Source organism: Gracilinanus agilis, chromosome 3 (assembly GCF_016433145.1).
Source record: "Gracilinanus agilis isolate LMUSP501 chromosome 3, AgileGrace, whole genome shotgun sequence".
NCBI lineage: Eukaryota > Metazoa > Chordata > Mammalia > Didelphimorphia > Didelphidae > Gracilinanus > Gracilinanus agilis.
In genome coordinates this window covers 193,105,358-193,120,072 of record NC_058132.1, presented here as the reverse complement: position 1 = coordinate 193,120,072, position 14,715 = coordinate 193,105,358, and the positions used below count along the sequence as shown (strand labels likewise).

At 40.6% G+C, this 14,715-nt stretch overlaps 1 protein-coding gene across 1 annotated transcript in view; it reads right to left on the bottom strand.

Annotated features, from left to right (window-relative positions):
• Positions 1–403: 403 nt before the first annotated feature.
• LAYN (layilin) overlaps positions 404–14,715 on the bottom strand; it is a 21,809-nt gene continuing 7,497 nt past the window's right edge. Inside the window, exons 2-5 of the mRNA XM_044666305.1 lie at positions 14,426–14,464; positions 10,920–11,003; positions 5,135–5,237; positions 404–2,169 (exon numbers count right to left, since the gene is read on the bottom strand). Coding sequence (XP_044522240.1) covers positions 1,812–2,169; positions 5,135–5,237; positions 10,920–11,003; positions 14,426–14,464 — 584 coding nt within the window. The 3' untranslated portion in view covers positions 404–1,811. The remainder of the gene's footprint in view (positions 2,170–5,134; positions 5,238–10,919; positions 11,004–14,425; positions 14,465–14,715) is intronic.

Sequence of the window (14,715 nt, the reverse complement as noted above, 5' to 3'; positions counted from 1 at the left end):
AAGCCATGGATTAATTTTCTCTTAATTAATTAATTAAAATAAATTAATTGCATTCTCTTCATTTTGAGAATATTAGAATATGGTAAGAGACATAAGAGCAGCTAGGTTGCACAGTGGATAGAGTACTGGGCTTAGAGTCAGAAAGAGCTGAGTTCAAATTCAGCCTCAGATACTTATTAACTCTGTGACCCTAGGCAAGTCACTTAACCCCATTTGCCTCAGTTTTCCCATTTGTAAAATGAGCTGGAGAAGTGATGACAAAGCACTCTAATATCTTTGCCAAGAGAACCCCAAATGGGGTTGGACTGACTGAAATGACTGAACAAGATAAAAAAGAAAGAAAGAAAACCTTTAAGGTCAAAGGTTGAGGAAAACCTATAGAGAGAAAAAGACCAATTTGTTATCTCTTTCACCTTTTATTTCATTCTCATTCTTGTGAGACATACAGATAATGGAATATTCTCTCATACAACCAGGTTCTGATACTCCCACATATGCCCTGGGGAACATAAGAAAGGCAGCAAGCGAATGTAAGGTATTTTCGTGATTGTATACGTGCAATTAATTTTTGTGCCATGGCCTAGTGCCACAAAAATAGAACCCAGAAGGAAAATTTCCAACCTCTACTCTCTTTCACTATCAATTCTACCCTCTGATTAAGACGAGGTTGGGACCCAGGCTGGTAGGAGACCCTGGGATCAGAGGAGCTAAAAAAAATCTTGACAACCAGAAAGAAATCCCCTCATTATTTCTGTATCTGAACTGATTTTCATCATGCTAGGCACCATGCATTTGTCAAAATCATCCAAGATTCCTTGAAATTTGTAATAACAGAAATAACATTATTCAGTGACTCTCCAATTTATATCAAGCAAAGCATGAGCCAGGTGCCAAAGGTATTTGCCACCTCCATGGAGGATATTTAGCACAGCATCCAAATTGAAAAGGGATTCTTTTTAGATGATAAGATGCTTGCATTTAGGGGCTTCATTCTGATAATATCATCAAGGTCTACAATGCTTTCATTCAAAAGCCTGTGACTTAACTGCCCATACAGGAAAAACCCAGCCGATAAAAATCACCCTTTGTCTGAATTGTGATAACCTGTGGATGGACAGTTCACAGAAGTCACCCATAAGTAGATGTATCTTGGACAAACAATGCAAATGGAAAATGAGCTGGGCCTATGAGGGGAGGTGACTGGGTTGGATTACCTTTGGAAAATTATACTCTTCTTTTAATTGACCCTGAGCTTTTCCCTGAAACAAAGGCCCACCTTTTTAAACACCGGCATTCCCCTTGTGGTACTTATATGGCTGTGAGTTATGGAATACTGTGTAAAGTCTCCAAAACATCCAAGTTTCAGATCACCCAAAAGAGGAGGGGAGAAATACACAGTATGGGCATGAGCAATCTGGACAAATAGGTCGTTGTGCGGGGAGAGCGGTGCAAAAGATGTCATCAGAGAAATATATGATGAAAAAAAAACAAAAACAAAAGATGGCTGGCCACATGGTAAGAGCTGTGTCACCCGTGTGCAGTTTGCATGCTCTGTTGCTATCCTCACCACGCCAAGAGAACCAGAGCAAGGTTCCTGCCGTGTTGGGGGGACCCCCCTGTGGCAGAGCGGAGCGAGGAGAAGGACAAGCCCAGCTAAGGAGAGATCTTCAGGGCTGGAGGGAGTCCCCCTATCAGTGAGACACGTGTTCAGGCATCGGCTCTTTTCCAGTCCTGCCAGTTTTATAGAAAGTAGGAACATTGTCTTTCTCTCTTTCTTTTTTATTTTTGTTGTTCGGCCTTTCCCCCATTATCTAATAACCGTAGATTTCATTTTCTACCCAGCCAGACTCCTTGTTCCTCCCCATCCTCTCGGGAGATAGTTCATAGATATCGTTGGCCACAAAGCCGCTTTCCATGCTCGCCAGAGTCACCAAGCCGCTCTCCGGGGCGCTCACCACTACGTTGTCGTAGTCGCAAGACAAGTCGTTGGGAGCGGCTCCTCCCGAGCGGCCCCGGAACGAAATGTTCTGCAGGTCTGGCCGAGGCTCGGTTAAGTCGGCTTCGCTTTGCTTTCTGATGACATTGTAAACTTCCAGGTCGGGACTGTTCCTTCGATGGGGAGGCGGCCAAATGTTCGGCTCCTTCGCGCTCTCCGCCTGTTCTCGTTTCCTGTAAATAAAGGAAACCAGCCTGTTATTTCAGGTCTGACAGGCGATGCTGCTCCGTCCTTCTACTAACGATCCCTGGGGTAGAGCGGAGGGATGAGGGGCTATTTGTGGGGGAATCGTGATTTTGAGGATGAAGTCGAGATTTCAATGACATGGAAAAATTTTGTTGGGGGAGGGGAGTGTTAAAAATGATTGAGAGGCAATTGCTGGAAGATCCCCTCCAGCTATTGACATCATATTCTTAATTCCAGAGAAGGAATGGCCAGGTCAAACCACGTTGACCACCTCAACTACCATGTTCTCTGGGACCCTTGTGGAAAGAGCCCAGGGCTTGGGGGGGCCCAGGAGCCTCGAACACAAAATGGCTCTGCTTATAAGCCAGCCCCTGCAGTTATTCTTCAGGGAAGTAACCCTTGTGGAGGTGCAAGCTGCCAATGGTGCGTGTAGGTGCTGATACCTGGAGCAGGAGGCAGCCACGGCTCCCCAAAATTCTGGATGCCAAAATGAGGAGCGCAATTCTTGGCACTGTCAAATCTCAACACCATTAATGGATATAGTTTTCTCAAAATGACACTGCAGACAAAAATCTTCAACTTTGCCACTGTACCCCTGGTAGGCTAGATCTTTCCTTCTGACTTACAGTTGAGACCTCTTATATGTATTATCTATTAGAATTTGAATTCCTTGAGAGCAGAGATGGTATTGCTTTTCTAGTTGTATCTCTCACACCTAGCACAGTGATTTGCCCACAATTTATGTTTAATAAATACTTATATAGGGGGCAGCTAGGTGGCTCAGTGGATAGAGAGCCAGGCCCAGAGACAGGAGGTCCTGGGTTCAAATCTGGACTCAGACGCTTCCTAGCTGTGTGACCCTGGGCAAGTCACTTAACCCTCATTGCCTAGCCCTTATTGCTCTTCCATCATTGATTCTAAGATGGAAGGTATTTAAAAAAATACTTATATATATTATTTATTCATTTGTGGACATGATTTACACATATGGGCATGTAGGATAGGCATCATATTCCTTCAAATAAGATTAGCAAAGCCTGAATCCTGATAGAGTGGTGAATAGAGGAAGTGATAGAACAATTAATTTGAAAACATATTTGCTATTTTTAAAAAAACCCTTATCTTCCATCTTAGAATCAATACTGTGTATTGGTTCCACGGCAGAAGAGCTGTAAGGGCTGGGCCAGTGATGGGCAAACTACAGCCCAGCTGCAAGCCAGATGGGGCCCCCTGAAATGTTCTATCCTTCTGCACAACATTATACCTAATGTGACGAATACAATGAGTAGGATACAATACAATGAAACTTCTAAAGAGTTGCCTTAGAAACTGACTGACAGATGAGCATTTCCTTTCCTTTGGCCCCCTCTTTAAAAAGTTTGCCCATCACTGGGCTAGGCAATGGGGATTAAGGGACTTGCCCAGGGTCAACATAGCTAGGAAGTGTCTGAGACCAGATTTGAACCCAGGACCTCCAGTTTCTGGGCTTGGCTCTCAATTCAATAAACTACTCAGCTGCCCCCCCCCCCCCGCTTATATTTGCAATTTTTGACATTGAACCCTATTTTTTAGAATGGAAGGTCTGATTTCAGTTGCTTTATTGACTTTTTTTTTCAAACCCTTACCTTCCGTCTTGGAGTCAATACTGTGTATTGGCTTCAAGGCAGAAGAGTAGTAAGGGTAGGCAATGGGGGTCAAGTGACTTGCCCAGGGTCACACAGCTGGGAAGTGGCTGAGGCCGGGTTTGAACCTAGGACCTCCTGTCTCTAGGCTTGGCTCTCAATCCACTGAGCTACCCAGCTGTCCCCGCTTTATTGACTTTTAAAGTAAATACTTCTATTAGAATTTTACAAAGTTACACTTTGTAAATATTATTTATTTAATTTATTGCCACTATTATTAAAAAGCCAGAAAAGTAAAGCCCCTAACCCAAATCTCCTTTCCCCTATGCCATACAGAATGAATAGCTTTCTTTTCCTCACTGAGCAGACCCTTGGAAAAATTGTACCACACTAATATAGTCTTTAGAGTAATAAAAATATAACCACGAGGGCATCCACTAAAGATCATTTGGCTATTTTGTGATTGTTGCAGATCTAGCTAAAAAAGAAACCACTCAAAATTGACTTCATTGATCTTACTTGAATTGTGTCATAGCTTTAGCTATTAGATTTAGATACATAGGATACATAAGATGATAATGCTTTGGTACAACCATTTCATTCATGCATTCATTTATTCATACAGAATTTATCTACTGCCTGTCATGTTCTTAGCACTGTGCCAGGCACAGCAGAGGAAAGGGAGAAATAGAAAACACAAATCCTATAAAGAGTTTACATTTCTACCAATGGAGACATAAACTAAAGACATCCTTTGTAGATCACAAGATCACAGATATAATGCTGGAAAAAGCCTTAGAGATTATCTAGTCTAGTCCAAGGGTTTCATTTTACAGAAAAAGAAACTGAAACCCAATTGTCGAAAGCCACACAGACAGTAAGTCATAGAATCAGGATTTGAATCCTGACCCACTGACTCCAAAACCAGTGTGCTGGCCACCATACCAATCCATTAAGTATCCATCTACTAGTTATATTATGTGTCAAGACTTGCGCAAGGCACTTTTAGGATACCAAAGAAGTATATACTTATCGAACTGTTTTCGAGTAACATATAATCTCATGAGGGAGAGAAAATTTAATACAAAGGGGAAAAGAGAACTGTTATGATTAAGGTTAATGAAACAATTTTTAGCTCATTTGGCTTCTTGTGGTATACTTAAGGATTTGCTTTCAAATTTGGAACGGTGTTTTCTGGAGTGATGCTGCTCCAGCTTTTTAATTAAATAGTGATACTTTTCCAATTCAAAGACAACTGGGGAAAGGATATTTTTATGTAGTAAACACACACATACGTTTCCTTTGAGCATGGCATGAGGTTTTTACTTGCCTTCTTCCACAGATCCATAACCAACAGATGACTGTGGTGACCACCAGAAGAAGGAAGAGGGGAATGGTGGGAATAAGGATGTAGGCAAGATTCAAATCCGCCCCTGGAAAGAGAAATACACATTAATGCTATTTGTAAATTGTGTATGTTCTTTAAAAAGAAAGAAAGAAAGGCCTTTTACAAAATTCAGAATTGGGAAGGGCCTTCGTAGCCATCTATTTTAAGCCACATCTGAAAAAGAGTCCTCTCTAAGACATTCCTGATCATGGTTTTCTAGCTTGAAAACTTTCATTAAGGGTGGGACAGCCAACTCTACATTATTGCACACACACACACACACACACACACAATATATATATGTATATTACATGTAGGATACACAGGAATTACATATATGTGCTAATATACCCAACATTCATAATGCACGTATATAGTTATTAGGATTTTTTCTTTCAATCTAGCCTAAATTAACCTCTTTGCAATAATCATGTATTCTTCCTTGTTCTCCCCTCTGGGGTTAAATGTAATGATTTATATTATGTTTGGGTTTGAGTAGCTGGGTGGCTCAGTGGATTGAGAGCCAGGCCTAGAGACTGGAGGTCCTAGGTTCAAATCTGGCCTTGGACACTTCCAGCTGTGTGACCTTGGGCAAGTCACTTGACCCCTACTGCCCACCCTTACCACTCCTGGGCCAAGGACGGTCCCTAGCCCAGATGAAAAAGGAGGAGGGTTGGGCGTGGGGCTAGCAACCCCACCCTGTAAAAACTACATCTGCTAAAGAAACTGCAACCTAAAGTAGGGGCAGCTGGGCTAGCTCAGTGGATTGAGAGCCAGGCCTAGAGATGAAAGGTCCTAGGTTCAAATCCGGGCTCAGACACTTCCCAGCTGGGTGACCCTGAGCGACCCATTGCCTACTGGTTGTGGCCCTATGCTCCTAGAACGGAGTCCCAGGATAAAAAAAAAAAAATATTATGTTTGACTCTTTCGTATGACAGTCATCTAAATACCTGAAGATAGATATCATGTGTTTCCTGAATCCTCTCATCTTCAGGGTACAACTCTTGGCTCCTTCGTTCTATTCTCACCTAACATGGGCTTCACCACGGTTCACTATTTTATTTATCACAGTGACTATTCCAAACCTTTTCATCCTCCTTTAAACCTCCCATGACACTCTCTCCCCACCTTCCGCAGTTGAATACCTTGCCTTATACTTCACAGAGAAAATTGAGGTCATTCAACAAGTGCTCCCTCTTCAAATGGTGTATTGTCCACCATTTAGCACAATGCCTGGCACATTTATAAATGCTTAATAAATGCTCTTTCCTTTCTCCCTTCTAAATTTCACCTCCTTCATCTCTGTCCCATGTGAGAGATGCCCCTTCTCACTGCCAAGGCAAAACTCTCTACATGCACAAGAGTTCCCATTCCATCCCATCTTCTCCAGCAGATTGCCTCCTCTGTCATTTCCATTCTCTCACTAATCTCAACTGCTTCCTGTCTACTGGTTGCTTCTCTACTGACTACAAAAAGATCATGTCTTCCTGATCTTTAAAAATGTCTTTCTTTGTTTCAACCACCCCAATAGTTACTATCTTATAGATGCCACCTCCTTTTGTAGTTAAACTCTTTAGAAGACTGTCTACAGGGGGGCAGTTAGATGGCTCAGTGGATTGAGAGCCAGGTCAAGAGACGGGAAGCCTTAGGTTCTAATCTGACCTCAGACAATTCCCAGCTGTGTGGCCCTGGGCAAGTCACTTATCCCCCATTGCCTGTCCTTACCACTCTTCTGCCTTGGATCCAATATACAGTATTGATCCTTGAAGCTAGGAACGATATTTACTTTTCCTTGTATCTTCAGTGCTTGGCATGGTGCCTGGCACTCAGTAAGCACCTAATAAAAAGCTTATTTACCTGATTATCTTGGTTGTTCTTTTCTGATAAAGCTCTTCCAACTTATAAACGTTTTTCCTAAACTGTAGCACTGAAGGGAGTACACGATAGCTGTTTTCTGGTATTTGGGAGGCTGTCATGTAGATAGAATGTCAGGCTTGGAGTCAGGAAGATTCATCTTCCTGAGTTCAAATCTGGTCTCAGACATTTAATAGTTATGTTACTCTGGGCAACTCACTTAACTCTGTTTGCCTCAGATTCCTCATCTATAAAATGAGCTGGAGCTGGAAATGGCAAGCTACTCCAGTATCTTTTTTACGAAAACCCCAAATGGAGTCACAAAGAGTCAGACACAACTGAAATGACCAAACAACACATGGAAAAGGGATTAGACTTATTCTGCTTTGCCTGAGGATGTACAACCAGAAGCAATGGGTGGTTGTTACAAAGAGGTAGACTTGGTGGAAGGAAAAGCTTATCCAGAGGATGGTAACTAGGATGGTAAGTGATCTAGAGTAGAGATGTCAAATATGAAGAATTGAACCAGATGAAATATAATTGGGAAATATTTCACACAATAAATAAAAATATAATAAAACATGGACAATATTACATTAAAAAAAACCAAGTCATTTTGTAGTCATAGGGATCTTTATACGCAGGTTAATAGCTTCCTTTTCTATTTGAATTTGACCACTGGTATAGAGCACATGCCATATATATTTGACAGAATTGAGAAAGCTTAATAAAAAGATCTGGAGATGGGAGATTTGGGGTTCAAATGTGTCCTCAGATACTTCCAAGCTATGTGACCCTGGGCAAGTCACTTAACCCCAATTGTCTAGCCTTTACTGCTCTTCTGCCTTGGAATTAGTATCTATTCTTAAAAAGATGGCAAGGGTTAAAAAGGACAAGAAATCAGGGAACGTTGGTTAGTTGACATAAAAATTCAGAAGAGAGCCTCAGGAAAGTCCACATTTTAGAAAACCAGAAGTGTTGCTATCATTCTATGAGAGAAGAGAACCCATGATACATAAACTAAATTGTTGAACCTTCTCAGTAGTCCTAAGACAAAGAACTTGGTGTTAAAGTTAGGGGTGGTAATCATGGAAGCTAATGATACCAAGTGGATCTTTCTGCCCTGGGTCCTCTTCTCTCTTCTCTATAAACTTTCTCCCTTAATAATCTCATCTGTGCCCCATGGCTTCAAGTATCATTGCTACCCAGAGGATTCCTAGATCTGTATATCCAGCCCTAATCTCTCTCCTGAATATATTACGTATTGTCAAGTGCCTAAAAACTTCCACCTAGGTGTCTCAATTCCAATATATCTAAAATGGAATAGATTGTTCCCTTAACCTATCCCTCCTCCAAACATTTATATTTCTATTAAGGGTATCACCATTATCCTAATCTTCCATGTTTGTGACCTGAGAACTTCTGATTCCTTCTTGCTCGGTTCCTTAAAGATAATCAGTTGCCAAACTTTTGTTTGATTGTTTGTGAACCAGATCTTTGGTATAGGCAATTCCCAATGGGGAAAATCTGGTAACCAATGCAGATCAGAACTTGGTCTACAATTTATAGTCTTTGGGAACTGTCTAGGGCAGTGGTTCCCAAACTTTTTTGGCCTACCACCCCCTTTCCAGAAAAAATATTATTTAGCCCCCTGGAAATAAATTTTTAAAAAAATTTTAATAGCAATTAATAGGAAAGATAAATGCACCTGTGGCCATCATCGGTCCACCCTGGATCGCTGTAGCACCCACCAGGGGGCGGTAGTGCCCACTTTGGGAATCACTGGCCTAGGGATACCAAGCAGTTAAATGACTTCCAAAGAATCACTTATCCAAGATGAGTTGGAGTGAAATCTGAATGGTTGCTAAGATCTTACTGAATCTAACTTCAGAACGTCTCTCCTTTCTATCCACTTTTCTCCACCTTGCCAGACAGCCATTTCCCTAGGTCAGGTGCTAATCACCTCTTAGCTAGATTACTACAATATATCCCTAATTGGTCTCGTTTCAAGACTCTCTCTTGTCCCATCCATCCTTCCTGTGGTTGCCAAAATCATCTTCTAAAGGCCTTGGTCTGACCATGCCTTGGCCTTGGCTTAAAAATCTTCACTTGTTCCCTCTTGATTTAAGGATAAAACACAAACATCTCAGCCAGATATTTAAAGTAATCTAGAATCTGCATTCAAAGTATCTTTTCATACTTATTTCATATTATTTTCCTTCATACATCAGGCAACTTGGACTCTTGTTTTTAAAACTTTTTATTTCATTTTCTGCCTCTGTGCACAGACCATTGACATGCTTGGCATGTACTCTCTTTTCATTTCTACATCTCAAATTTGTTATTATTGTACAAGTCTCCACTCAAGGGCTACCTCCTCTGTATAGCTTCCCTTCTTCTCTCCTTTTCTCTATCTCTGTGTCTTTCTCGGTGTCTCTCTCTGTGACTTTGTCTTTGTTTCTGTGTCACCCTAATTACCCAGAATGCTTTCTTTTGCCAGTAAAAATTCAAGTTCCAAACAGGCAGGCATACTTTCATTTTTGTATCACCAGGGTCTGCTTGTCATGGTACCTTTGTAACCCTAGCATTTAGCAAGTGCCTGGTACATAGTAAGCACTTAATGATTAGCTAATAAACATCTGTGGGATTGACAGTATGATAAAGGATAAGATATTTACAGAAATAATCACAATACTACTGATCATATGTTAACTATGAAATTAAAGTTAAAGCTTTCAGAAGTCAAAGAGGGGATAAAAAGTTGGAGAGAGAGGGAATCAGGGAAGGCTTTATGGAGGAAATGGCAATTTAACTGGTTCTTTTTTTTTTTAATCCTTACCTTTGGATTTAGAATCAATATTGTGTTTTGGTTCCAAGACAGAAGAGCAATAAAGCCTGGGCAATAGGGGTCACATAGGAAGGAAGTGTTTGAGGCCAGATTTGAACCCAGGATTTCCCATCTTTAGACCTGGATTCAATCTACTGAGCCATTCAGCTACTCCCTGAACTGGTTCTTAAAGGAAAAGATGACTTCGAAGATCTAAATGTGGAAGCAGTTGCTTCTAGGAATGTGAGACAATCTGCACAAATGTAAGGAGGGAAGAGATGAAAGGATCCTGGGAAATAGCTAGTAGTCTAGCTTGGTCAGGGAGAGTGGGTTGGGATCAAATCTCAATGTCACCATGATGGGAACAAGAGAAACTGATCAAGTCCTAATGATGTCACAATGACTCAGATCCTAATAATGTCACCATGACTCAAATCCCAATGGTGTCGCAATGATTCAAGTTCCAATGGTGTTACAATGCCAGGAACAGGAGAACTGAGACTATGGGAGAGGTGGAGGGACATGAAGTTGTGGTCAGAGAGGGATATCAGAGTTCTTTAAGTGATGATGAGGTGGTGAGGAGTAACTACCTTCATAAGTTGCCATGGTGAAATGAAGATGAATCATGAGAATTGAGGAAGTCAAGATGTTAGAAGCCCAAATCAATGTAAACATTGAGGTAGCCAAGGGCTTCTAGTGGTCCCCTACCATGTCAGGACCAGGTCTTCCATTCAGTTCTCATTCTTGAACCCTCTAATTCTTACTTCTCCACATCTCTACCTTTACCCATCTCTTCTATGTACGTAGCCCTAGAAGATACATTCCTCATCTTGGCTTTTTCTTTTCAGTCCAGTCTTTCTGATTTTCCTTAGCACACTTCTGCTTGAAAAAACTACTAATACCCAAGCTACTTTGTGACTTGAGAAAGATATTGTCCCATTTTAAATCAGCTATAGGAAAAAACAAACTGGTAAATGCAGCTGTGACTGATCTGTGATCAGAAGGAAGTCTGGCATTATCTTTTCCCCAAGAAAGTCCTATGTGTACCTTTGGTTTCTTTAACTGTTCCATTAGTATCTTCTTTCAAATATCTTTCAGGAGATGTTGGAGTTACTGGTTCTATTTTATCACCTAGGTAGAGATATAGCATTAAAAGCATGACAAATGGCAGCAATCATAAAAGGATAATTATTAAAAATTGACAAAACTTGGAAGAGATTACTTAGTCCAATGACTTCATTTAACAGATGGGGGACCTGGAAAAGAGCCCTGAACCTGGAGCCTAGAAAGGTGAAAGGATTTGTCCAAGGTCACATGCTATAGGATGTTGTCAGGATTCAAACCCAGGTTTCTGACTCCAAAGTCAGTGGCCTTTTCTATACTGGATCACATACATTTTTATTTATTACCAGCAGGACAGTGTGCTAAGTGCCTGAGGCAATACAAATAACAACTTTACCTTTGCATTTTTTTTAATCCCCTACCTTCTGTCTTAGAATTGATACTGAGTGATACTAGGTATTGGTTCTAAGGCTGAAGAGTGGTTAAGGGCTAAACTAGTGATTCCCAAAGTGGGCACCACCACCCCCTGGTGGATGCTGCAGCAATCTGGGGAGGTGGTGATGGCCACAGGTGCATTTATCTTTCCTATTAATTGCTATTAATAAGTAATATTTTTTTTCTGGAAAGGGGGCAGTAGGCCAAAAAAGTTTGGGAAGCACTGGGCTAAACAATGGGAGTTAAGTGACTTGCCCAGAGTCACATAACTAGGAAATGTCTGAGGTCACATTTGAACCCAGTCTGCAAGTCACTTGACTTTATTCTACCACAGTTTCCTTATCTGGAAAATGGGGAGAATTATAATACTGGGATTGTCATGAAGATCACATGAGATTATGTTTGTGGAAATGCTTTTCAAATCTTAAAGTGCTATATAAATCCTAGCTATCAACAACACTTAAGTATGAGGCTGCTGACTCACCTCCAGGTAAATGATTCCATATTGCAGAAGTAGCAGCTACTATTGGTTTCTCTGAAGAAAATAAAGCAGAACAAGATATCCGAGTCAGATCAATTAGAGCAAAACAAAAGAACCCGCTCTTGTTTACTACTTATGAGATAGTAGACAGAGTCCCAGCTCTGCTATCATAGGATCATAGATTTAGAAGGAACCTTGGAGGTTATTGAGTATAACCTTTTCATTTTGTGTATGAGGGAACCAAAGCATTCAAGTGACTTGCCTAGGATCACAGAGCTTTTAAGTATCTGAGGTAGGATTTGAATTCAGCTCTTTGTGACCTGAAGTCCATTGTCCTATTCACTATACCAGGCTGCCCATATGACCTTGGCCAAGTAACCTCATCTCTCTGAGCCTGCTTCCCCACATGTAAAGTAAAGGGTTTGGACTGATGTCCTTTTCAGCTTTAAATGGTATGTTCTGATATTATTTTAAATAACAAACACTAAATTTATGAGCTCAGTGTACACCTGGATAGACAATAAGGTTAGGATATTAATTATGCTCAGTCTCATGAACCACTGAGAAATAGTAAGAAACCAAGAAAACTTTTGTGTCTATTCTAACATATAAATTACACATGGAATTATAGAACTGACATAGATGCCAGAAGGATATGGAATCCATTAAATGCCAAATTTTCTGCTAAACACAAACTTTTCCTTGAAGTTGGGGTATCAGTTAGCCAAGACAATAATAATAATAATGATGATGATGATGATGATAATAATAATAATAATAATAATAGTAAAAAGAAGAAGAAGGAGGAGGAGGAGGAGGAGGAGGAGGAGGAGAAAACTCACACTCATGCATCACTTTAAGGTTATAGAATACTTTCTTCAGGATAATGACCCCAAGGAAGGTAATTTAAAAAAAATTATTAACAGGAACAGTTAGGTGGCTCAATGGATTGAGAGTCAGGTTTAGAGACAGGAGGTCTTGAGTTCAAATGTGACCTCAGACATTTCTTAGCCATGTGACCCTGGGCAAGTCATTTAACAGCCCCCACTGTCTAGCCCTTACCACTCTTCTGCCTTGGAACAAATACACAGTATTGATTTTAAGACAGTAGGTAAGTTTTTTTAAATAGTATTATTAGTTCCTGTTTACAAAAAATGAAACTGAAACTGATGTAAGTGATTAGTTCAGACTCATAGGCTGAAAAAATGTCAGGGACCCAGGCTTCTAGACATCAATTCCAGCCCTGGTTCTACAGCAGCATGATGCTTGCAAAGAATAAGAGAGCTTTCTAAAATCCATCATTTTTTAGGCTCAGAAAGTAGGGGTAAAGGCTCCATTTGAGTGAGTTGGAAATTATGAGTGGGTAGGAGAGAAGAGAAAGAAAGGGCAGTTAGGGATTTTGTGGAAAGTAAGTAAAATTTAAAAGGGAAAAGTAAAAAAAATACCGCATATATTTTTAAAACTGGTTTTTATAAAGCAGATCTATGCGTAAAAGCTTTGAGCTCATGGACTAAGGATGAAGAGGAAATTTAGAAAAAAGGCAAATTCCAAAAAACATTACCCCCCCCAAACCTAGACAACAGAACACAAAACAAAGCCATCCCCCACCAAAAAAGGTTTTAAAGTAATTCAAATTTTAAATAAGCAAAGTCCATTTGGACCCACATTTGGACTATTTAAAGGCTCTTCTTTTTTCTATTCTGAAAAGACCAGTGAGTGACAAGATCAGATTGTACGTGTCAGGAATGAGGGAAATTAGGGTCATCTCTATCTCAGGAGGTGAATACAACTTGAAAAAAGAGAAAAACAACTTGAAAGCAAAATTAGAGCCCCAAAGCAGATAAATCTAAATGAACTTTGAATGACAGTATCACTTTTGTCCCAAATTAGATCCAACCAGTAAAATCTAGTCTAGTTATATCTGAAAATATAGTGAAATAGAGCCCAAGTATGTGGTCTTCGGGAAGTGAGAATCAGACTGGCTAAAAATCACCTTCAGTTTGGACCAAAGCCAGCAATGATAGAATATTTGAGAAACTCAGGAAGCTTAAGTCAATTCAAAAACAAAATTCTAAAAAAAAAAAAAATTGGAAACAAAATGCCCCTCTAATTAAAAATATCTATTAGAGGGTGAATTAGGATATTTAGGTCCACTTATCATAATGCCTGTTTTCACTGTCCAACATAATTGAGATAAAATGATTATTATCTTAATTCTTTGTTTGTCCTCCCTCCCCCCCCCCCATACACTTATATTTGATTTAAAGCTTTGCAGGAGAAAAGAGGTTTTGTCTCTCATAATTCTCCTTTTTCTAAAACTCACATCTGAAACAAGCAGGAGTTTATGGCCAACCACCTTCTAGCTCAGTGCCTGGCACACAGTAGGTGCTTAATGTTTGTCGAATTGATAGGATGATTGGTTATAGTCCTTTGTCCTCTCCTTCTCTCCTTCCCTTTCCCCCTCCTCTCTCCCTTCTCCATAATTAAACTGCTAGTGTTTCTTGAATCTAACCTTCACCAGAAATGTAATAGTTACTTTTTTTTTTTCTGTGTATCTCTCTAGCTCTTTTAAAACCCTTGCCTTCTTTCTTAGAATCAAAACTAGGCAGGGCAGCTGGGTAGCTCAGTGGATTGAGAGTCTCTCTCCTCTCTCTCCCTCTGTCTCTTTTCTCCCCTCCTCTCTTTTCCTCTCCCTCTCCCTTTCTTTCTCCCCCTCTCTCCCTCTCTGTCTCTCTCTTCTCCTCCCCTCTCTTTTCCTCTCCCTCTCCCTCTCTTTCTCCCCTTCCCTCCCTCCCTCTCTCCCCCTTCCTCCCTCTCTCCCCCCTCTCTCTCCCTCTCTCCCTCTCTGTCTCTCTTCTCCTCCCT